The sequence below is a fragment of the Balaenoptera acutorostrata genome, chromosome 3 (genome assembly GCF_949987535.1).
Source record: "Balaenoptera acutorostrata chromosome 3, mBalAcu1.1, whole genome shotgun sequence".
NCBI classification, from domain to species: domain Eukaryota; kingdom Metazoa; phylum Chordata; class Mammalia; order Artiodactyla; family Balaenopteridae; genus Balaenoptera; species Balaenoptera acutorostrata.
In genome coordinates, this window is record NC_080066.1 from 152,672,275 (window position 1) to 152,698,085 (window position 25,811).

At 37.4% G+C, this 25,811-nt stretch overlaps 1 protein-coding gene across 6 annotated transcripts in view; it reads left to right on the forward strand.

Annotated features, from left to right (window-relative positions):
* The first annotated feature begins 171 nt into the window (after positions 1-171).
* The window catches only part of LIN52 (lin-52 DREAM MuvB core complex component), a 120,691-nt gene continuing 95,051 nt past the window's right edge, over positions 172-25,811 (forward strand). For 4 of the 6 annotated variants that reach the window (XR_451205.3, XM_007184445.2, XM_057544699.1 and 1 more), the window contains exons 1-5: positions 172-291; positions 5,291-5,365; positions 6,898-6,935; positions 10,423-10,489; positions 12,212-12,295. Coding sequence is in view for 5 of the 6 variants with exons in the window: in XM_007184445.2 (XP_007184507.1) it covers positions 261-291; positions 5,291-5,365; positions 6,898-6,935; positions 10,423-10,489; positions 12,212-12,295 (295 nt within the window). In the remaining variant the exon portion in view is untranslated. Of the gene's footprint in view, positions 292-5,290; positions 5,366-6,897; positions 6,936-10,422; positions 10,490-12,211; positions 12,296-16,016; positions 16,497-22,416; positions 22,558-25,811 lie in introns of those variants that run through there. The other 2 variants (XM_057544696.1, XM_007184446.2) reach the window with 2 other exon arrangements.

A 25,811-nucleotide genomic window follows, 5' to 3' on the forward strand; every position in this document is an offset into this window, starting at 1 on the left:
CAGAACCGCGATTGGCCACAGACACAACCGCGGCCCCACCCACTGAAGAAAGTAAATAAGATCCTGCAAGAATTTTGCAGTAGCTCCGCCTAACCCGCTGCGCGAGGGGGTATGGCTAGCACTGGGGGCGGAGCCATGGAAACATTGCCCTATGGGGCGGGGAAACTAGACCAGGCCGTGGGTTGGGGTTAGGGTTTCTCTTTGGGGGCGTGGCTTATGGATCTTTGCTTTCCCGCCGACGGTTGGCCACGTCACGTGACATGGGTTGGAAGATGGCGTCTCCCACAGAAGGTAAGAGCCGGTTTAGGGACCCTTCGCCTGCAGCCTCCTTCTGTGCTCTCCTGGGAACTTCCACTCTCCGTCTGCCCCTCGAACTTACATATCTTTCGTGGGCTCTCCTTTCCCTTCCACTTCTTTTCCATGGGAGGTGGGTGCATCTTCAGCTCGCCGGTTCTTCACAGCGGCTCTGGAGGTGCCCAGTTTCTCTGCAGTGTACCAGGCGGGTGGAGGAGGGCACCCGCTTGGGACCCTTTCTGGGCAAAAGGACGAGAGTCGCCTTGGTCCTCCGCCCTGGTCCGCTTTAGTACGCTAAAGCCCCATTTGGGTGAGGCTGAGGGCCGAGGAGGAGATACTGCTAAGGAAACGAGGCGCCTTAGTGTACCTTTCTCCTCCGGGCGCCCCATTGAAGGGTCGATTCTCCTCTCTGAGCATCCGGAACGATTCTCTTAAACGCTTGCTAGGGTTGGTGGCTGACCTCATCCCGGGATTGAACCGCAAGAGAAACGTGATTCTCTCCTGTCTCCTTAGATTGGGACCGTTGCCCTGGCGGCTAAGGAAGAGACCCTCTCGGTCCCTCGCAATGAGAGTCCCGAGGAAAATGAGAATTGAGCTTTTTAGCGTAGTCATGCACACGTCTCAACCTCTGTAGCTTCTGCTTTATGTGGTGTTTCCTAAGGCTGAGTGAATGAACGATTTCTGCTTATATGTTGTCTAAGAGGCAAGTCATCTCAGATAGTAATTGAGTGGTTTTGGTATACCCACAGGGTTTTGCGCTCCGTTCTGCTTTAGGGTTAGGATCTTGCAGTGATTTCTGAACTCACTTAATTTTTGCTTCGACCACCCCCATCCCTGCGTCCATTTCACTGATAGTTTTCTGTCAAACAAAGGCATTTTGTGTTTGGAAGGAATCTTGGAAGTTAGTTTCAGGAATGAGGAAATTGAAGCCAGGAAAGCTATACTGAGATCCTACTATATGAAAGGCGTTTTTCTAGGTGCTTTGGGAAAGGAAAAGATTAATCAAATACGTAAACACTTTTGCAGTTTCAGGTCTCATTTAAATGTCACCTCCCAGAGAGGCTTTCCCAGAACACAGTATCTGGAGTTGCCCTTCTTCACCATTATTCACTTTCTCTGTACCTTCATCGACAGAATAGTTATTATGTTAACTTTGCCCTTTTCACACCAGATTGTAAATTCCAAGTCTGTCTTGTTCATAGTTGGATCCCAGGGCTTAGCACAGTGCCTGGCAAGCAGTAGGCCTTCAATTCACGTTTATTGAAAGACTGATTAGATATATGCATAAATAATAAATAACTTAGTCTTAAGTTTTAAGTTTAACTGAGTCTTAAGTTTTTTGAGCACGGGTATATACTGTATAAGAAATTATGGGTGTTGGGAGTCAAAAGAGATTATTTTGCCTGGGTGCTCTCTTGTTAAAATGTCCTTTTTTTTCCCCCTCAGGAAAAAAAAAGAGCATTTAAAAAGTCAGCCAAGGGAATGGGGAGTTATTGTTTAATGGGTACAGACTTTCAGTTTGAGAAGGTGAAAAAGTTCTGGTGATGGATGGTGACGATGGTTGCACAACAATGTGAATGTACTTAATGCCACTGCACTGTACACTTAAAACTGATTAAAATGGTAAATTTTATATATAACTTACCACAGTTTTTAAAAAAACCAGCCAAGTGATAGAAGTAGAAGTAATTGCTATTAAAATTTTTAGCTTATTACTAAGTTGTCTTTATATTTTTAAGTTTTGTTCCTTATGTTTGATTTTCCCCTGTCTTCTCTCAATTTCTTTTCCTTTCTTGGGCCAGGAAGAATACTGGAAATGTATTTTTTTCCTTTTAGCCATATCCACTCTCACTCAGTGTGCACTCTAGATTTTTAAAACTTTTCATGCTCATCTTTTACAGAGCTTCACCCTCTCCCCGTAATCTTTTTAATCTGACAAAATCAAGTTGAGCACTTTGAACTTAAATTTAGCTTCTAAATAAGTATTTTATCCTAAAATATTCCACTGCCTAGCTCTCTCACTTCTATTTTTAGTGTTCCACCTGTTTCTGTCTTTAAGATTTAAAATTATCGCCATTAAATTATCTACCTATGAAAAAAAGTTTAGGTCATTTAGTGTTTCTCTTTTTAACACTAAAATTGCTGGGTCATCTTTGAAAAGGAGAAAATTGAAATCTAAGTAAAGCCATTAATTACTTAATGTATGAGAATAACACTCACAGGAGAGTCTGAGTTATGCCCCAGATTGTGGTATCATAGGGTCACACTTGTTGGTTATTGGATCCTACCCTCAATAAGTTTATTTTGTTATGGCTGAACTTTCCATCAGTAACATTCCTTGGGAATTTGAAAATTGGCATTTTGTGTTTCACACAGCTTTTTTTGGTTTGTTTGTTTGGTTGCCATTTTTGGATGCTTTAGTTAAGGCAATTTATTAGAGTTGAGTTCTTTTCCAATTAGAATGCCATTGGAAATTCCCTTAGAGTAAATATATAGGTTCAGCTAACATCCATCTCATAACGATACAATAAAAAGAAAAGAAAGAAGAATAAAGGAAAAAAATTTCTTTCCTTTTGATGAAAACTCTTAGGATCTGCTCTCTTAACTTTCCTGTATATCACACAGCAGTGTTAGCTATAGTCATCATTACACCCCTAGTACTTATTTACCTTATAACTGGAAGTTTGTACCTTTTGACCACTTTCCTCCAATTACCCCTCTTCTTACCCCCCACTTCTGGTAACCACAAGTGTGATCTCTTTTCTATGAGTTTACTTGTTTGCTTGTTTTAGATTGCACATATAAGTGAGATCATACAGTATTTTTCTGTCTCTGTTTTATTTCACTTAGCATAATGCCTTCAAGGTCCATCCAAATTGTTGCAAATGATAGGATTTCCTCAGTTATATATGGCCGAATAATATTCCATTGTGTGTGTGTGTGTGTATTTTCACAATGTCTTCATCCATCAATGGACACTTAGGTTGTTCCCATGTCTTGGCTATTGTAAATAATCCTGCTATGAACATGGGGTCCCTTAGAGTATTTGGGAAAAAAATTTAGTTTAGAGAAAAGCACATGTTGACAAATTTTATAAATATGTATATTTTCTGGGGAGTGAGTCCATAGCTTTTTTTTTCAGATTTTCAAAAATGTGGCTTACCCAGAAAATGTTAAGAACCACTGTTTATATCATTAAATCAACCAATTTATGCAGCTAATTAGTATACCAGGCACACAGTATGTACTCAACAAATGTTAACTGTCGTTTTGTTTTTTTTTTATTAGTTTATTTGGTTGTGCCAGGTCTTAGTTGTGGCAGGTGGGCTTCTTAATTGCGGCAGGCTGGCTTCTTAGTTGTGGCACGTGAACTCTTAGTTGTGGCATGCATGTGGGATCTAGTTCCCTGAACAGGGATTGAACCCAGGCCCTCTGCATTGGGAGCATGGAGTCTTAACCACTGTGCCACCAGGGAAGTCCCTAACTGTTGTCGTTAATATTGAGCACCTCCTGTGTGCCAGGGCAAGAATGGAGAGGAAATGGTGTTGAAGAATTAGGCAGGGGCTGGATCATGTAGGATTTTATAGGTCACAATAGATGTGCATTCATGAATTTAGCTGGGAAGAAGTCCTTTAAGCTGGAGAGTGGCGTGAACTGATTGACATTTTAAACAAGTCTATCTGGCTGCTTTGCAGAGTGTAGATTTAGGGGGAGGGAGGGGGAGGGGTAAGAATGGGAGCAGGGAGACCTATTAAGAGACTATTGAAGCAGTCCAGGAGAGAAGCTGTGGTTCCTTGGTTAATTAATGTGATTTCATGGTGTGTTTTAGAGGGATAAACTACTGGACTTACTAATGGGTTGGTTATGGAAGAGTGAAGGAAAGGGAGCCATGAAGGGTGACACCTGGGTTTTTGGTTTGAGAACTGGCGTTGATGGTGGTGCTATTTATTGAGATGGAGAAGACTGGGGGATTATGGTTTTTCACACATGTTAATAGAGAGAGATGTCAAGTAGCCACTTAGATATATAACTCCAAAGTCCGGGGAAAGATTAGGGCTGGATATAGAAGTATGAAGTCATTGGCATATAAATGGTCGTAAAGGCTATGGGACTAGATGAGATTTCCTTGGGAGACTTTTGGTAGGGAGTGAAGTCAGCCTAGGGTGGGCCCTGAGTGGAAGAGGAGACTGAAGGAGTCAGTGAGGAAGGAGAAAAACCAGCATAATGGTTTTATAGAAGCTGGAAGTGGAGTGTTTGAAGGAGAGTGGTCAGTGGGTGGATGCTGCAAAGAGGTCACATAAGAGAGAACAGAGAAGTGACCACTCGATTTAGCAACGTAGGTAATAGATAATCTTGACAACAGCCGTTTCCACACATGTAGGGTCAGAAGCCTGTTTGTTGTAGGCTAAGGAGAGAATGTAAGGTGAAGAAGTGGAGACAGCAGGAGGAACAACTCAAGAACTTTTGCAGTGAAGGAGGAGTGAGGAAGTCATGGGGTCAAGGAAGAGTATCTTCAAAGAAGGTAAATTCCAGAGCAGGCTTACTTGCTGTTGAGTTTGAGCCAGTAGAGAAAGGTAGAAACTGGTTGTGCAAGAGATTATTCAAGATCATGTCTTTGACAAAGCAAGAGAAGATGGAATCCAGGGCCCTATCAGAGGAGTTTGTTTTTCTTGGGAGCTGGGACACTTCATTGATTGGGAGGAAAGTTCAAGAGTATGAGTAAAGATGCAGGTGGGTTTGTTGACATTCATTTTTCCCAATACCCCACTAAAATATTGTTCTTGTTTTAGAGATGGGAAAAGTAAGGTTTGATGAGGGAAATGACTTATTTGTGTAACATCATGGCTCAGTAGCATCAGTAGTCATAGAACTCAAATCTCTAGACTTCCAGGTGAGTGAGTGTTCCAGTTTGTTGTGTTCTTTGAGATTGATATGCCATAAAATGTAAAATAATGTGTTTTGTATCTTCTTAGCTCATCTGAGTGTTTTGTTCTAGGGGCAGATCTGGAAGCATCTTTGCTAAGTTTTGAAAAACTTGACCGAGCTTCACCAGATCTTTGGCCAGAGCAATGTAAGTTTTTGGTTTCTTTATATCAAAATCAATGCAGGAGTGACTTCCCTGGTGGTGCAGTGGTTAAGAGTCTGCCTGCCGATGCAGGGGACACGGTTCAGTCCCTGGTCCGGGAAGATCCCACATGCCGCCGAGCAACTAAGCCCGTGAGCCACAACTACTGAGCCTGCACTCTAGAGCCTGTGCTCCGCAACTAGAGAAGCCACCGCAGTGAGAAACCCGCGCACCGTAACAAAGAGTAGCCCCCGCTCGCCGCAACTAGAGAAAGCCTGTGTGCAGCAACAAAGACCCAGTGCAGCCAAAAATAAATATAAATAAATAAATAAATTTTTTTAAAGAAAGAAGAAGCTCAAAAATCAATGCAGGAAAACCAGTTCTACTTTGAGGGAGATTTTTGAAGAGTTATCATTTAGCTGTAGTGATTAAAATTTTAATTTTACTTCAAAGGAAGAGACTGAATTCTGTGATCTGGTGTTAAGAATAGCTGTTTGGTAGTTTAATTTTTTCAGAACACAGTGTCACTCAGGAAATGATAGAGAGCCTTTAAAAAATAATTATTTTTAAAAACTTCATCTGTAATGTGTCAGACAATACGAGATGCATAAAGTAATTCCTTGCTTCCTTTAAGTACTCTGATAAAGTTAACTGCTGTTATAGTTTAGTACCGATATTTTGGACCTTTTTTTTTTAAATGCTTACGCAGATAGGCAAATAAATATTTTAAGTGTATAGAGAGTTTTTTGTTTTGTTATGATGAAGTCATATGTACAGTGATCTACAGCTTAACATATTCTACCTAGTAACTTATTAATGGATCTTTCCATGTTGATAGGTGTAGACTTACTTCATTTTTTAAAAGTATTTCATTGTATAGATCTACTACAGCTTATGTATTCATACCCTGTATGGAAACCTAAGTTATATCCAAGTTTTGATGTTACAAACAATTTAACAATGTGTATCCTTGCACATGTATCTTTGTGCATATGGAAGAGGATGACTGTGTATGGGAGTACCCATTTCCTTACATACTAGCCAGTATTGGATGTTACTGATATTTATTATTTTTAGTTTATATTTATTAGTGAGGTTGAACCTTATTTTTAAATATCTGATTTTTATTTTTCTCTTTTTTAATATGATTCTTTCTGTGAGATATTTAAATAAACAATTGGATTGATAGAATAGCATACCTAAAAAGGAAATTTTAAATTTTTGGTAAGAGATATTAGATCTCACCACTGTCTCATTCAGCTAACACCTGATCCTTTGAAGTTCAGTTGAGGCATTATTTTCTCTGAGAAACTTTTCCTGCCTCCTCAGTCTGATTTAGATTTTCATTCTTTGTCCTCCCATAGCAACTGGTATTTTTCTTGAAGCACTTAAAAAAATGTTATAGTTATTGATTTACTCTGTCTCTTCTTCCAGACTATAAACTCCTGGAAGACAAGGCTGTTTTCTCATTTGAATCCTCTGTGTAAGAGACACTAAAATGTTTACTGAATGACTGATGTTGTGTTTTTTCTTTTTAGTACCAGGTGTTGCTGAATTTGCAGCTTCCTTCAAAAGTGTAAGTATGATCTTACTTACCTAATGAAGTTTTTCCAACATTTTGCTTCTGGGTAAAATCTCAACTATCTCTTATTTCTTTATTTTCAAGAATAATGTCATAGCCTTCAAAATATTTTGTAACCACAGCCCTGGAAATCTGTTTATATTATCATCATGTTAATGATGTTCATGCTCTATTTTGATATTTTGACCTTTGACTATTAGCCTCTTCTCTCAGCTTAAAAGATTTTAAGGTAAGGCAGTTGAAATATTTAATGTAATGCCAATATTCTTTTTGCCCAAACTATGATTTTGAAGCTTTTCTCTTTTGTTTATGTGATGCATTATGACTTTAACTTATACCTCCCTAGAGGATTTTGAAATTTCTCAGTAGCTCATCAGAAACTGAAGGAAGACATTCATTAGAGCCACAACTTTTCCGTTTCCAGGACAGCAGACATTGTGCTAGATGCTCTAAATATGTTCTCTTATATATTCCCACAACCAGGAAAATATGATGATTATAATATTAGCTAGCACGTACATGATGCATACCATATGCCAGGGACTGTTCTAAGTACTTTACGTACATTATTTAGTCTTTACAAAACCATGTTAGGGGGCTTCCCTGGTGGCGCAGTGGTTGGGAGTCTGCCTGCCAATGCAGGGGACACGGGTTCGAGCCCTGGTCTGGGAAGATCCCACATGCCGTGGAGCAACTGGGCCCGTGAGCCACAGCTACTGAGCCTGCGCGTCTGGAGCCTGTGCTCCGCGGCAGGAGAGGCCTCGATAGTGAGAGGCCCGCGCACCGCGACGAAGAGTGGCCCCCGCTTGCCGCAACTAGAGAAAGCCCATGCACAGAAACGAAGACCCAACACAGCCATAAATAAATAAATAAAATAAAATAAATAAAAATTAAAAAAAAAACAAAACACCATGTTAGGGGGACTTCCCTGGCAGTCCAGTGGTTGGGACTGGGCACTTTCACTGCCAGTGGCCCCAGGTTCAATCCCTGGTTGGGGAACTAAGATCCTGCAAGCTGTGTGGTGCAGCCAAAAAAAGAAAAAGAATAAACATGTGAGGTATAGGTACTATTATTATCCCTATTTTACAGACAAAGAAATAGACACAATGAGGTTAAGTAGGTTACCCAAGATCATAGGCTATAAATGGCAGAACCAGGCTTTGAACCCATAAGTCTAATTACTAGCATCCATATTCATTATACCAGACCTAAAAGCATTTGTGCCCAAAGTTAAAAGCACTGACTGGCAGAGAAACTTGGAAGTTAAGTTACTTGCTCAAGTCCTAGCGTGTGACAGGCCGGGATTTGAGCACAGATCTGTCTGATTCCAAAGCTAATGCTCTTTCTATTAACAAATTGGGGATTTGTTATATAACTCTCTTAGTACCTTACCATATGCTTAGCATTCTCTACTCATTAATAGGGTTAAAGGTGCTGAGTTAAATATTAAGGCCCTTCTGGGCCGGTGGCTTTCAGGTCCTATGAGCATGTTTGTTCAAAGGGAGTCTGACTCTGTAGCCTCTTTCATTTTTTCAGGAGCTAGGGTTGTATGAAAGCTAGAGTGTGCTACTTTAGCATCCAGGAAGGCCTGAGCATGAGGAGTACAGGATAGCATAGGGCTTTGGAGTCAGACACACTTGGATTTGAGTCCTGAATGTGCTGCTTTACTATCTGTGACATGAGCAAGTTTCCTAACATTTTTGAGCCTTAGTTTTCTCATCTGAAGCTACCTCATAGAACTTAGTATAAAATGCCATAATACATGTAAAACACTTTGCATAGTGCCAAGAACTAATAAACAGTACATGGTAGCTATTATTATTAGATCAGCTTTTATCTAGTAGATTGAGTAGAAAGTACCTGATTTAATTTTCTTAAATTCTCATTCATAATGAATTTTTAGTTTAGTTAATTATATTCATTACAACTAAGTACTTTAAGTTGTAAACATAAATAAGTGGTTTTTTAAAAACTTATATTAGAGCATGGTGTTTCTTGAAAATCTGATAAAATATCTACACTTTTTCCCTAGAATTATGCACATGCATATTGAGTTTTGTTTCTAGGGGTTCAGGGCCATCCCAGGGCCCTAGGTTAAGATCCCCTGGTATCGTCCGATTCCCTCCTGGAGTAGAAGTGGTGAATTTGACCTAGAGCCTTCAAGGCGAGGTAGTATAGAGTAGTGGTTTTTGAACTCAGACTTCATGGGTTTTGAATCCTGGCTCCAATAGCTTTGTGACCTGAGGCAAGTGATTTATAATCTTCCTATACATCTGTTTTTTTGTATTTGTAAAATGAGGAGGATAATAATACCTGTTTCATAGGGTTGATTTGGAAATTAAATGACATGATGCATATAAAATGTTCTGCTTGTCACATAGTGCCAAATAAATGTTAATTTTTAAAAAAGGAAAAGGAGTAAATAAGTCCTGGATTTGTAATGTACAGCATGGTGGCTAAATAATACTGTATTGCATATTTGAAAGTTGCTGAGAGAATAGATCTTAAAAGTTCTCATCACAAGAAAAAAATTTTTGTAGCCATGTATGATGATAGATGTTAACTGGACTTATTGTGGCAATCATTTCACAATTTATACAAATATTGAATTATTATGCTATACACCAGAAACTAATATAATGTTATATGGCAGTTATACTTCAATTAAAAAAAAGAAAAAGAAAAGAAAAGGGACTCAAAGTTGAAGTAAATCTCATCAGAATTGTTCATGTGCAACTGTGGAGCTTTTAAAACATACGTATGTAATGCCCTTGCTCCATTCTTTCCATGGGACCCTCTCCCAAACCCTGATATTCTAAATCAGTACATCTGGGTTATGGCCTAGTCGTCTGTATTTTTTTAAAGTTACACAGATGATTCTCATGTGCAACCAGGATTGAAAACTGTTACTCCAAAGCTATTCCAAGAATGGGTTCTCTTTCATGTTTTGTAAGTTCACTTTCAGAAATGAAAAGAAACTTAAAATTCTAAAGTTTTCTGAAATGTTTACAATAAAATGAAATTTCACGTAATGATCATTCCAGTCTTCTCTCGTTCAGATTGAAGATTTTCTCATTTTTGGTTCTTCTTTGAATCTTCTCCTCTGCCAGAGAATGTTACTTCCTGATTATTGTTTCAAACAGTTCAGTTGGAGGCTTTCACCAGTACTGAATTTCAAGTAATTTCTTTCACAACTGTACCAGTCTTTTATGCATACAACAGTAACAGTGGTCAGACCTAATTCTTCCAAGATCATTTCTTTAAAACCAGCTTTTAAAGATGAGCAGTATTATTTTGTAAGGGTTCTATTTGTAGGCCATATCTGAACCTGGAGAAATCTAGGTCTTTGGAATTATAATTTGCCAGTATTTTCAAACAACCTGAAGGCTGTGTGAAAAACTCCTTTTCTTATAAGAAAGAAGAGTAGGGTCTCCTCATACTGTGCGTATATCTGAATGGATATATTCTTATTTTCTGACAGCCTATTACTAGCTCTCCACCCAAATGGATGGCTGAAATAGAACGTGACGATATCGACATGTTGAAAGGTAAGCAGTGCTGGTGACCTTTAACCTTTAACCTGACATTTATGCTCCTCGACAAACCACCTTTCCAATTTTTCTCTCACTATTCCCTTACAAGTATTCTTGGCTTCAAATTGCCTATTTAACCATCCTTATTCATGGTTCTTCATGTCTAAATGCCCTTCTCTACTTTTCCATGTGTAGAAATCCTGCCAATTCAAGACTTAGTAATAATGATTTCTTCTGCTGCTAAATTCCTCTAATATTAACTTTATTTTGTATGATGCTTAGAGTTAACTAAAAGCTCTCACGTAAATTTTCTTATTTAATTCTCATAAAGGTCCTGTGAGTTAGGTATGATATCTAAGTTTCAGAGGTTAACTTAACCAAGGTTTATTAGAAAGAGTTAAAATTTAAACCCTGATCTTTTTAAGACTAGTCTCTTACCGCTATAACACAAGTGCTTTATTTAGGATTTACTGCCATATATTGTTGCCAGGACTATTAACTGACAGCCCCTTAGTGGGTTAAGAGCTGTCTTTCAGTTCTTTCTATCTCATCAATTTCTCTCATAAAGAATACTGTAAGTAGTGAATATTGTTGTCTGATAAATGACTTGGAACTCAACCACAAAGCAGAAATTTAAATTAAAAAACATTAATTTTCCTTGATTTTGCTCTACTTTATTTAATATTTTTATCATCCTTCTGGTGATAAGATTCATGATGGTTGTGAAGTAATAAACTGAAGTTAAGGGAAAAAATCTGGGATTCTTAAGCTATTTAAGCAGCTGAACAGATCAAGAAAGTCTACTTATGCCAGATATAGATAATGAGTGTGGCATGATAAGTTGCAGAAAATAACACCTCTATTTGATTTCAGAAGTAATTCATTCTTCTGCATGAAATGCTTAAAAGCAGATCCCCTCCTCCAGCCAAGGGAAAATTAAGTCTCAAGGGCATCTCGGGTTCATTGTTCTAATGTTCCAAACAGACGTTTATATAATATCCCATCAGCATGTATTTTCTAAGGAAAATTTAAAGTTTTAGTAAGGGATCAGAGCATTATGTTTCATGCAAATTGACCTATGTCTAAAACCTAAAAGGAATTGGGTGTTATTTAAATGAAAATCTCGGAAAGTAAGTTTTTATTTTAAGTATACTGTCTTCTTATCTGGAACGTAAATATTTTTATAGGAATTTGATTTGAAGGTAAAGTTTGGATTAATACTTAGTCTTTGTTTTCTAAACTTAGGGAAATAGGGAAGAGTAAGTGTTTTATTGCTATTTTATTAATTGGAATAATGAGGACTTGTAAATGACTTGTAAAGGACTTGTAAATGAGACAGAGATCTGTCTGTAGGCTTTCTCAAGTCTGTGTCGGATCACAAGTTTCATATTTTAATGGTGTATTCATTTTGTGTGATAGGCAAAATGAATGTAATAAAAGGATCCTCAGGATAAAACACATAATTTGCTATTGTGCCTATGATGACTCTCTTCTCATTAAGTGGGTTAGCTCATCTGAGGCATTTTGTAGTGGTGGAAAATTCACTGGTATGCCTGTGTGTGTGTGTGTGTGTGTGTGTAGGGGGAATGATTGGATGAGAAGAGATATGAATCCATTTTCTATTTTTCTATAGGAATCAAGCTTGAAAACTTTTATAACAAGGATTTGCCACCTGAATGAGTTGTTACTAGAAAGCAGTGGAAAGAAATGGTAATGAAATAAATGATTCTGTTTCAGAACTGGGGAGCCTCACCACAGCTAATTTGATGGAGAAGGTACGAGGCCTTCAGAACCTGGCCTATCAGTTGGGGCTGGATGAGTGTGAGTACCCAGATCACATTTATTCAGGGTTGCATGTTGTATATTTCATGATGAGTTCTGGCATAATTCAGAAAGTATCGTTATTAGGTGTTTTAAAGGTAAGAAGCCATTGTAATCTAAAGTATGCCACTTATGATAGAGTGTTCTGGAATAAGTACTGAGTTTACTAGGTTACAAGTTGTTTTTCGCCATACAGTGAAAGTATATTGGAAACTCTTGGAGTTTTAAGTGATAAAATGTCAAATCACACTAGCTTAAGCAAAAGAAGGATTTTATTCGCATAAATCAAAATTCTAGGAGTAGAAATAGCTTTGAGCATCTCTAGAGCCATGACTCATTATTTATTTACTTTTTATTGAAGTATAGTTTTTTAAAAATATTATTTATTTATTTATCTATTTATTTATTTATTTGGCTGCGCCAGGTCTTAGTTGTGGCACGTGGTTTCTTCGCTGTGGCATGCGGGATCTTTAGTTGTGGCATGCGAACTCTTAGTTGTGACATTTGGGATCTAGTTCCCTGACCAGGGATCGAACCCGGGTCCCCTGCATTGGGAGTGGGGAGTCTTAGCCACTGGACCACCAGGGAAGTCCCTGAAGTATAGTTGATTTACAATGTTGTATTAATTTCTTCTGTACAGCAGAGTGACTCAGTTATACACGTATATACATTCTTTTTTATGTTCTTTTCCATTATGGTTTATCCCAGGAGGTTTGATATAGCTCCCTCTGCTATACAGTAGGACCTTGTTGTTTATCCATTCTAAACGTAATAGTTTGCATCTACTAATCCCGAACTCCCAGTCCATCCCTCCCCAGATCCATGACTCTTAATGATGTCTTTGGGATGTGCTCTTGTTCTTACTTTTTGAGTTTTGCATCTCAAAGCTCTGCTTCACTCATGCGTTATTATTCTTCTTTGATCTAGCACCGGGGAAAGTGGCCAGTAGAAACTCCAGTTCATATGTCTTTAAATCTCGTAATCCCAAAGGAAAGAACATCTTTTCTGAACATTCCAGAAGAAAGGTCCTGGGGAGGGCTCTGACTGTTCCATCTTGGCTCACATATCTATCCTGGAACCAGTCCTTTGGCCAAGTAGCATAGAGCACCGAGATGGGCCAGGCCTGGGGCCTGGCTGCAGAGGCAGGTTGGAATGGTTAGTCTGACTCAAATCATGTGGACTGCAATAGGGGAGGATTGCTTCCCCAAAGGAAGGGTTATATAACAGACCAAGAACATAATCTGCTAGCATGAGTAATGCTTTTAAAGTTCTCATCTATTCCTGTCTGCTGCCCATTCTTTTAGTTTAAAATTATTTCTTTAGAAACTGTATCTCTTTCCATACTGTATTCATTATAAAACTGGAAAAGGAATTGTAGAAAATTTTCACTTTGTAATTGAAAGAAATACTCAACATAATTAGAGTGGTTAGAACTTTTTTCTCATTGGATAGATACCTCCAGAGACCTTCATAAATGCATAATTTTGAGAGGCTACTATAGCTTATAACTTTCTTCAAAACTGCAAGTTTTGTACTGATTAGCACAATCCCACCAATAGTTTCACAAATTGTTTCTCTTGTTTATAGAGCATATAGTGGATTTGTCCACATCATTGATTTTACTACCAAATTCAACATTTCACTTTAAAATTTAATTTAAAACTTCTAATTTTTGACTAATAGGCAACACTTCCTTAGTCCTCTTTATGTTTTCTTTATTTCCATTACTGTCATTAGCAGTTGACATTCTTTTACCAAGAAAACATTTTTTAATCACTTCATGAATCAAGGAGCAGAGAACAAAAAACTGCTTTGAGGTATGGTTGCTAGGTGGTCTGCTAGGTTCACTCATTGTTACCGAACTCCTCTGTGTACTAATCATTTATTTCTCGTGATTAACGTTTATGTCTTGGCAAAATTACTGATTACCATGTATGTCATGGACCTCAAGGGTTTATAATGAAAACCCTGTGATTATTAAATTCATGAATGCGAGGCTTGTACAGTATAGAGCTTGATTCTGTTTCTAGCTCTGGATAATACATGCTGTAATGATCACAGCGATCAATCCTTTATCTCTCTGTGTCAATTTTTCTTATGAAATAAAGTTTTATGCTCATTATGTCAAGAAGATGCTATATTACCAAATGTGTTTATCAACAGTGTTGTCTCTAGTTTGTTGTAGATAAAATTACTATATTTCCTCTGATTAGTTTTTCTTTTTCTATTTTCCTACTGAGAAAGATAATGAAGTATTTTTTTCCCCACTTTTTATTATGGAAAATTTTAAACATATACCAAAGGAGAACGAGTAGACTATTGACCTCATATACTCATGACTTGGCTTCAATAGTTAGCATATGGCCAATCTGTTTCACTAATACCAACCTACATAATTACTTAAAAGCAAATCTCAAGCATCATATCATCTCACTACCAAATAACTTCATATGTGAGTCCAAAAGACAAGGACTCTCTCTTTCTCTCTCTTCTTTTTTTTTTTTCTTTTTAATATTAATAACTGCAATTCCATTATTGTGCCTAAAAAATTTTAATATACTTGCTTAATATCATCAGATAGCCAATCAGGATTCAGATTTCCCTGGTTGACTCATAATTGTCTTTATATAGTTGATTGGTTTGAATCAGGATTTAACTAAGGTACTGTATTTGATATGTTTCTTAAGTCTTTTAATCTGTCAGAGTTCCACCTCCCGTTTATTTTCCTTTGCCATTTATTATTATTCGTTATTCTGTAGAATTTTCCACATTCTGGATTTTTTTGCTTACATCCCTGTGGTAGTGCTTAATATGTCCATCTATCCCTTTTTGTTTCCCAGTAACTAGATCTAGAAGCTCACACAGATACAGGATTGATTTTTATTTTTATTTTCAATTTGGCAAGAGTATTTCATAAATGGTGTTGTATACATCCTATAGAAGGGTACATCATGTTTGCTTGTCTCTCTTTGTGATGTTAAGATTAATTCATTGATAAAGGTATTGCTAGCCTCATCTATTATTCATTGTAAAATTCTCCATCAGCCTTACTCTCAGAGTTTTAGCAGCCTTTGAAAACTGCCTAGATTCACTATTTTATTATAGGTTGCGAAATGGTAATACACTAATTCTGTCATTCCTTCTTATTAGCTAGAATTTTTCTGTAAAGAACTTTATCGTATCGACTATTATTTATTACCTTGAAAGCTGTTCTTACTGGATGAATATTCTTTCTCTTTATCAGTTTTTAGAATAATGAGTCGGTTCTCTGAGCATCAATAAATCTGTGTTAATGTCTTTCCACAGAATCAAAAACTTGGTGTGGTTTGTTTCAGTTTTTAATCCACACAGTTAAAATCATTATTATTGTTAAGTATTTATATTTCTGAAACTTAAGGCTTTGGAGGTAGGGGTTTGAAGTCACCTAGCTTAGTCACCTTAAACATGGAACCAAAATTCTTCCATGAGCACAGCTGAGAGTTTTCAAAATTATTTTCTAGTTCAAAATTCAACCTTCTTTCAACTTCTGTAGCAGTGCTTTGCTACTGATTGTTATTTTCCCCAATCATAACAATTAGCTGACATACAGAAAATAGTTTTTAAATTTAGAATTGGAAAGAATCACATTGATATGGAGTGGACTTCTTGGATACAAAGTCTCTTTGTTTTATTGTGTATAGTGTATTTGCATAAAACCAAGATCTTTCTTTTGTCCTTACAGATTATTCATCTACTCTAGAGGTTGACATTTACTTGACACCCTAATCTGGTGTTTCGATGTCTCAATCCTCTTTCCTGCATTAATTGAGAGGATGACATGGATGAAAAATAAGCAATAGGAACTGATGAATCCCCAAGGACCAGTGATCCTGTTTTCATGCAAATATCTGCACTGATAAAGATGATGGAAAGAAAAAAATGCAAAAAATATTTGTCCTCAAAACAAGATTGTTTGTCACTTCCCTGGAGCATTGTTAAATGTTAGTATAGAGACAATGTGAACCTTCTAGGGCTGATAGTAAGTAGATTGTGTCTTTTGGAAGATGAACCCTGCCCTTTGATTTGGTACATTTTTATGTCTCAGACAACTCTTTTGGTGTGCAGATTTTGGAATGCAATAATGTTTTGTATAGGTATTTATAGCTTTTCATGATTGGGGCCCTCTGACTTGATTTGGGCAGTTAATTTATGTGAAATTCCCATGAAAAATATAGAAATATAAAAAACTGCCTTATCATATAAAGAATTCCATTTCTGTTACTTCCATCTGAGTTCAGTGTCCTTCCTGTTTACTGAAACTATTGTAGTCACCTTCTAACTGCCCTCCCTGCCTTTCAACTACCTCATATCAGTCCATCTTTTTTACCACTAACAGGTTAATTTTTCCAAAGTACCATTTGCTTCTGTTTGTCCTTTGCTCTTAAGTCATTAGTAGTACTTCATTACCCATATGATAAAATTCAGATTCCTTAGCATGGCATTCAGAATCCTCTTCACTCTGGGCCGAGCCTAATGCCTAGCCTTCTTACTTCTCCTCTACCAAAACATCAGGCATTGTCCTCATTTGAAATATTCTTCCTGGAACACTTCCCCATCTTCTTAATTCTATTCATGCTATTCCTTTTTCTCAGAAAACCTTCCCTGACCTATTTCTAATATTAGGACTTTTATTTGTCCTTCATTATTCAGCCTACCTCTTTTATCAGCCTTTCCTTTTTATACCTGATCTGGAAAGTGAAATCGCTTTCTTGGCCTCCCAAATTGCTCAGAGAGCAGTTCGTTTGTTTCATTTTATCATTCTGGGAGATTTTTGGTACATGTCTTATCTCTTGGATTAATTGTAACTCTTTAAGGTAAGAATCATATTTTGGAGCTGTCTTTGTAGCCCACAGAGTACCTGGCATGTGGTAAACGTGCAATGTGTATTTGCTGATTGAATGCATGATCAACTGCTTGATGCCTTTAGATGAAACGACAGATTTTTTAAAAATTTATTTTATTATGTATATATATTTTTATTTTTGCCTGCATTGGGTCTTCATTGCTGCGCGCGGGTTTTTTCTAGTTGCTGCGAGCAGGGGCTACTCTTCGTTGCGGTGCGCGGGCTTCTCATTGAAGTGGCTTCTCTTGTTGCGGAGCACAGGCTCTAGGCGCGCGGTCTTCAGTAGCTGTGGAGCATGCGCTCAGTAGTTGTGGCTCGCGGGCTCTAGAGCGCAGGCTCAGTAGTCGTGGCACACGGGGTTAGTTGCTCCACGGCATGTGAGATCTTCCCGGACCAGGGATCAAACCTGTGTCCCCTGCATTGGCAGGCGGATTCTTAATCACTGGGCCACCAGGGAAGTCCCGAAATGACAGATTTTTAAAATGAAATCCATTGACTTAAAACTGAAAAAGTGGAAGCTTCTAGAAGTTGTTCTTTTTCTGGATAGTCTGTTTTAGTGATGAGAAGTAACATTTGAAGTTCTCATAATATCTGGAATTTTTCTCTTACGACAGTGGATGATCAACCACCCATAGTAAAGATAGTGTGAAGCTTGTTGGTAATGGTTTGGTTTTATCTTCTACCTGACCCCTACTCCATCGCTATTATGATTTGGGCATGATCCTGATTTAGTCATGTTAAGTTGCAACAGAACGTACCTTGTTCTATTCCTAAGACCCACTGAACCCAGTAAATCCTACTGAATACTGATTCTCAACAGTGTTTGTCCTTTTTTAAAAAAAGGTTTCCACCATCTTTTAAAGCTACAAACCTTTTAGTAGTTATGCAGATGACCTACTTACTGGCTATATTCAAGATATTTTTAAATAGAATGTGATGATTGGGAAAGCAGAAGACCATGCCATTTGAAACTAGGGCTAAAGCTTGGGGTTCTGATGCATTTCTTCTTTTTCCTTTGTTTTATAATAGCTTTACTGATATGTAATTCACATACCCTACAATTCATTTATTTATAGTGTGCAATTCAATGATTTTTAGTATATTCAGAATTGTGCAACCATCACCACAATCAATTTTAGAACATATTCGTCACCCCTCAGAGAAACTCTGTACCCATTAGCAGTCACTCCTCATTTTCCCCCAAGCTCCATAGGCCTAGGCCACCACGGATGTGCTTTCTGTCTCTATGAGTTTCTAGTGTGGACATTTCATATAAATGGAATCATATAATATATGGTCTTTTGTGACTGGTTTCTTTCACTTAACATAGTGTTTTCATTGTTCATTTATGTTGTAACATGTAGCAATACTTCATTTCTTTTATAGAATTGAATAATATTCTACTGTATAGATATATTTATCTACCAGTTATTCACATTATGTTTATCCACTGATTGGTGAACATTTGCATAATTTCCTCTATTCAGCTAGTGTGAATAATGCTGCTATGAACATTCATGTACAGGTATTTATGTGGACGTATGTTTTCATTCTCTTTAGCTTATAACTAGGAGTGGAATTTCTGGGTCATATGGTAACTCTACATCTAACCTTTGGAGGAACTGTCAGACTATTTTCAATACTGACTCTGCACCATTTAACATTCCCACCAGCAGTGTATGAAGGTTCCAATTTCTCAACACCTTGCCAATACTTATTATTTGTTTTTTAAAAACTATTACATAATCCATCCTAGTGGATATATTATGAGAAGTGATATCTCATTGTGGTTTGGATTTGCATTTGCCTAATAACTAGTGATATTGAGCATGTTTTCATGTGCTTATTGGCTAGTTGTATATCTTTTTTAGAGAACTGTATTCAGATCGTTTGCCCATTTTAAAATTGGATTATTTGTATTTGTATTATTGAGTTGTGTGAGTTCTTTATTCTAGAAACAGGTTGCTTATTCGATATATAATTTGCAAAAGGTTTTCTTACATTCTGTGGGTTGTCTTCTTACTTTCTTGATGGTATTCTTTGGGACACAAAAGTTTAATTTTGATGAAGTCCAATTTATCAATTATTTCTTTTGTTGGTTACATTTTGATGTTGTACCTAAGATACCATTTCCTAATTTAAGGTCCTAGAGATTTATGCCTGTGCTTTCTTCTAAGAGTTTTATTCTTAGCTCTTATAGTTAGGTATTTGATCCATTTTAGGTTAATTTTTTATATATATTGTGAAGTAGGGATCCCAATTCATTCTTCTGAGTGTGGATATCCAGTTGTTTCAGCACCATTCGTTGAAAAGACTATTCCTTTCCCATTGAATTGTCTTGGCATTTTTGTTAAAAATCAATTGACCATAAACATGAGGGTTTATTTCTGGATTCTCAGTTCTATTCCATTGACCTATATTTCTGTCCTTATGCCAGTCCCTCACTGTCTTGATTACTGTAACTTTGTAATTATCTTTGAAATTGGGATGTGTGAGTTTTCCAACTTTGTTCTTCTTTTTCAAGATTTGTTTTTGGCTATTCTGGGTCCCATGAATTTCCATAGGAATTTTAACTTGTCAGTTGTTTCAAAGAGGTCAGCTGGGGTTTTGGTAAGGATTGCATTGAATCTGTAGATCAGTTTGGGGAGTATTGCCATCTTAATGAAATTAAGGTGATTCATGAATGTGGTATGTCTTTGTGTTTATTCAGGTCTCCTTTAATTTCTTTGAACAATGTTTTGTAGTTTTCAAAGTGTAAGTTTTACACTTAATTTGTTAAAATTTATTCCTAAGTATTTTAATTTTTTGATGCTATTATAAATGCAATTGTTTTCTTAATTTCATTTTCAGTTTGCTCATTGATACTGTAGAGAAATCAATTAATTTTTGTATATTGATCTTATATCCTGCAACTTTACTGAACTCATTTATTAGTTCTAATTGTGTTTTAGTACATTGCTTATACAGAATTATGTCATATGCAAATAGAGGTATTTTACTTCTTCATTTCCAATCTGGATGCCCTTCCTTCCTTCCTTCCTTCCTTTCTTCCTCCCTCCCTCCCTTCTTTCTTTCCTCTTTTTTTTTTTTTTTTTTTAAATTTATTTATTTATTTATTTATTTTTGGCTGTGTTGGGTCTTCGTTTCTGTGCGAGGGCTTTCTCTAGTTGCGGCAAGCGGGGGCCGCTCTTCATCGCGGTGCGCGGGCCTTTCACTATTGCGGCCTCTCTTGTTGTGGAGCACAGGCTCCAGACACGCAGGCTCAGTAGTTGTAGCTCACGGGCCTAGTTGCTCTGCGGTATGTGGGATCTACCCAGACCAGGGCTCGAACCCGTGTCCCCTGCATTGGCAGGCAGATTCTCAACCACTGCGCCACCAGGGAAGCCCCTTTCTTTCCTCTTTTCCTTTTCTTTTCTTTTTTTTTTTTTAATTTTTGCCTAATTGCCCTGGCTAGAAATTCCAGTACAGTGTTGAATAGAAGTGGCAAGAATGGACATCCTTGTCTTCCTCCTGATCTTAAGGAGAAAGCATTAAGTCTGATATTAGGTTTTTTGTACATGCCCTTTGTCAGTTTGAGGATGTTATCCTTTTTTTTTTGGCTGCACTGCGAGGCTTGTGGGATCTGAGTTCCCTGACCAGGGATTGAACCCGTGCCATGGCAGTGAAAGCGTGGAGTCCTAACCACTGGACTGCCAAAGAATTCCCTGAGGATGTTATCTTTTATTCTTAGTTTGTTGAGTGTTTTTATCATGAAGAGGTTGAATCTGATGCATTTGTTGTTGATTACACTTCACCATATACCATATAATAAAAATCTCAATTTGATTTATACTCATTTACTTGTACTGGTTTGAAATTACCTTGTACTATAAAGAAAAGATTGGTAAAAAGTTATTAAGTAAATAAGATCACACTGAGTATATTACTGTCTTAAAAAGCTTTAAGAAATTTAGCTTATTTTGATATAAGTCGTTGCTTCTGCTAATTTATCGTTTAATCCTGTATGTTCATTTAGCTGTTTCGGTAGGACTGTTATTTGGCTAAATTTACTCACTTATCAGTTTTTAAAAAGCAACATTTTATTGTAAAAAAGGTTGAGATTTCCCCATTAAAACCTGATATGTCATCCCGGTAGTCTACACTGATGAAGTTGTCTGCACCAGAAATTATTTCGTACAACTTCCTTCCTTCTTTCCTCCCTTCCTCTTTTCTCTTCTTTTCTTTTCTTTCTTTTTTATTTACTTTTTGTCCATGTGGCAGGGCATGCAGGATCCTAGTTCCCCAACCAGGGATGGAACCCGCACTCCCTGCAGTGGAAGTTCAGAGCCCTAGGCACTGGACCACCAGGGAATTCCCTGGTACAACTTTCTTTGGTGGTGGTACCAAAGAAAAACTTCTGCTTCCAAGCTAGGCTGTGGTAAAGTAGACTTCTACACCCTCTAGGTATGTGGTTTTTGAAAAAGTGACCATTTGTAGTAGTTAGAAATTGTTTCCCATCTAGATAAAATTCTAAAGAGCAGTTAGCTCTTTTAATTTCTTATTTTAATCTGTGAAGGAGGGCAGGGAGAGAATAACTGGGACTCTTACACCCTGGATATTCTTCTTTGTGGCCTGACATCAGACTTCTTTGACTGGCTTACTTTACAAAGCCTGTACCTCTATCTATAATAGTTAAAAGTTAAATTAACTGTACTTGATTGATTGAGGAGAAAAATGATTTTTCACTAGCCTTTAACCTCTAGATGGCAGTATGAGTCTTATTGTACTTCTGGCTTTTCCTCTACCCATGTCTCTTGAACTGGGTTTCTGATTTAGGTACAAATTCTTATGTCTTTACTGGACTACTTGCCTAACTTTGTTGATGCCTTACTTGATTTTTAGCTTTTTATTTTTCCTTTTCATCTCTCCACATTAAAAAAAAAAATCCCTTCTTAAGCAATGTGTATTTTTGATGCTCAGTTTCCCTATTGTCAGAAATAACATTTTGCTTTTGATGAAGGAGGTGGGTAGAAAAAACCAAAAATGTGGTAGTTTAATTCAATAGCTTCCATACCTGGGTATAAGACCCTCAGAATGGATTCAGCTCTCTCATCTCAGTTTATCTTGTTCTATCCTTTGACTCTCCTGGTTATCAAGTGGTATCAGACAATGCCTTATTAAAATAAAATAGGAATGTTAGCTAAAATTGATGAAATAAGCTTAGATTTTTCAAGAAGAATTTAATTGTTTTAAAATAAAGCTTTCAGGGACTTCCCTGGTGGTGCAGTGGTTGAGAATCCGCCTGCCAATGCAGGGGACACGGGTTCGAAGCCTGGTCCGGGAAGATCCCACATGCTGCGTAGCAACTAAGCCTGTGCGCCACAACTACTGAGCCTGCGCTCTGGAGCCCGTAAGCCACAACTACTGAAGCCCGCGCGCCTAGAGCCTGTGCTCCGCAACAAGAGAAGCCACCGCAATGAGAAGCCTGTGCACCGCAGCGAAGAGTAGCCCCCGCTCGCCGCAACTAGAGAAAGCCCGTGTGCAGCAATGAAGACCCAGTGCAGCCAAAAATAAATAAATAAATTTATTTAAAAAAATAAAGCTTTCAAATACTTAGGCATTTTGAGTGATGAGATAATAGCAAAAGAAAGAAGTGTTCAATTCAGCAACTGTTTGAGTGGTTACTTCCTACAAGGCTCTGTAGGGGATATGAAGATGAATAAGACATAATTACTGCCCTGTGCAGATTAAAGTCTAGTAGGAAAGGGAGATAAGACAATTAAGTAAATGATTCTTAATGGAAGGTAGAGGAGATAAGCTCCATAGAGTACTAAGAACTTTTGGGATAGGGGAGAAGAGGCAATTACATTAGATTGCTACAGGAATGGCAGATAAGTTTCATTTTGTGTGTCAACATAGATTGATTAGTAAGGATTTCCTAGGGTTGCTGAATTGAGGATTTTGAGGAATCTTGATTCAGATAAGTCAATTAGTGTTGTCTGCTGTGGACCAGGGAAAGGGGTGTGGTAGTATTTGCTATTTCTGGATCATTGAAAATAGACCTTAAACAACACAGGTTTTTGTTGGATGGAAATGGGAAGGGGCCATATTCCAGGTGGAGTGAACATTTGGAGCAAGCAGAGTTTCAAAGAACAGCTACGCTCAAGGAACAATATGAGTGATTTAATCTGGTCTTTAAGGAGCCCAGTTTATATTAGGGGTCATAAGGAATAAGAGTAGGGAGATGGGGGCTGGACTGAGGAGGGCCTTGAACTCTTGGGGGTGAGGAATTAGACATAGGTAATGGGGAGCATGTGAAATATTCTTTAAAAAGTATTTTAATGACTATAACATTAACTATATTTTCATTATAGATGGTTTGTAGAGATACTTTATTTACTAAAAGACACTTTACCACAGATCTGTTTATTATAAAGATAAAGAAGAAAGTAGAAATGACCATAGCCTTACAAGTAAGAGATAACCACTGTTAACATTTGATGTGTTTCCTGGCCCTCCCTTTTCTCTTTATGTAGGGATGTGTGTGTTTACATTTTTTCTTGTTCCCGTATGTATACACAGACATGCTTTTTAACATAACCGAGGCTGTAGTGTATGTATATAGTTTTTGCCTATGCTTTTTTTCCCATTCATTCTATCTTAAGTATTTTTCTTTTTTTTTTTTTAAAGAGCTCTAACTTGCTTTTAAAAAAAAAAAATTAATTAATTAATTAATTAATTTTTGGCTGTGTTGGGTCTTCGTTTTCTGTGCGAGGGCTTTCTCTAGTTGCGGCAAGCGGGGGCCACTCTTCATCACGGTGCGTGGGCCTTTCACTGTCGTGGACTCTCTTCTTGTGGGGCACAGGCTCCAGACGCGCAGGCTCAGTAGTTGTGGCTCACGGGCCTAGTTGCTCCGTGGCATGTGGGATTTTCCCAGACCAGGGATCGAACCCGTGTCCCCTGCATTGGCAGGCAGATTCTCAACCACTGCGCCACCAGGGAAGCCCCTTAAGTATTTTTCTGTGTCATTAAAAATTCAACCACTGAAGATTTCTGAGTAGGGAAGTCACACACCTTTAAGAGGCATCATGCATAGGACAGAATGTAATGGTAGAGACAGGAGGCTGGAAGCTAGCAAGGACTGTGAGTCCAGCAAGAAGACTGGAGGGCTTGAATGAATGGTGGCAGTGATAATGGAAAGAAGCATACCAACAGTAGATGTTTCAGGTATATCATTTTCAAGACTAGGTAGGTAAACTGTCTGGATGAATCTTAGGGGGTAAACTGTAATTAGAGTTTACCATGATGTTTTGAGCCTGCTTAATGACAGGGAAGTCAGAAAGAGGAGAGAGATTTGGTTAAACTAAAAAAATCACCTAATTCTTTTACATGTCCCTTAGTAGGCAGGCATCTGAATTGTTTTAGAAATAAGTAAAAGGCATTTGTATAGGTTGGTGTTATTAATAGGATGAAAACAATGCTTTTGTCTAGTTAAGTCACATCACCTAGGTAACGTAATGTTTTAGATACTTATTTGTTTTCTCAGGGAAATGAATGTGTGAAATAGGATATTCATAACTTCAGAAATGGATTTTTGGGGTTCCTATAAGCTTTGGCAGATCATTAAGCCTCTCAGTTGAATAAATTACGTTCGCATAGTTTTCTTCCACAGTAGTTCTTTTTCATTCAGTTAGCTACCTATAGCTATTCAGGAAATTGTTATGGCCTTTGTATATGGTAGACATCCAAATCTTTGTTAACTGGAAAAAAATTTCAGTAGTTTACATTTGAATAACTGTAATTGGCCCAAGATATTTGATGTTGATGCATCTATTAATTAACAGCAACATTTGGGTTATATCAGCACCAGGGTTAAGTCTTCCTATGAGTGAAGACTGAATTTTACATGTAGTTGGAGATTTGTGGGATCTCTAATTGAGAAGGAAGTATACTGCCAAATTGTCTTCCAGAAAGGCACTTCCCACCCTTACCTCCTTGCTAACACCAAGTATTATAATTTTTTAAAGTCATTGCCAACTTGATAGGCAGAATATTAATATCTTGTTTTTATGTTCATTTCTTCACTTGTAAAAATGAACTTTTTTCATGTTTCTTGATCATCTCTGTTAACAAGGACTGGAAATTGAAGAAAATATAATTAAAATTATTTTAACCTGAAAAATAAAGCCAGCAAACTTGATTCAAAAGCACCGTATGGGCAGTGTTGTAATCTGCATTTCTCAAGTACCAGTTGTTTTCTTTGTTTTATGCATTACCATACCATCTCACCATAGTCATTAGCATGGCATCCTATTTAGGTAGTAATACAGTATAAAATCTAGAAATCCCACTTTGAAGGGATTAAGGGTATTCCTGATAATTAGAAATTGTCAATGTAGTCTTAAGTATTTTGTTTTTAAAAATGTATTACGATAATGGGGAAAAAAAACATGCCATTATTTCTCATTTTTCCCTTGGTTAACAAATTAGGATACACAAAGCTTCAAATTACCTTTAAGGCTTATAAGCATTCATATCTTTTATCCATTAGTCAAGTTATTTCATAAACCCAACATTGCCTCTGAAATGGTTTTACACACAAAGAGGATTTTACCGTAAAATGCTTGGGGTGTATTATTCTCTTCTGATTTTGGG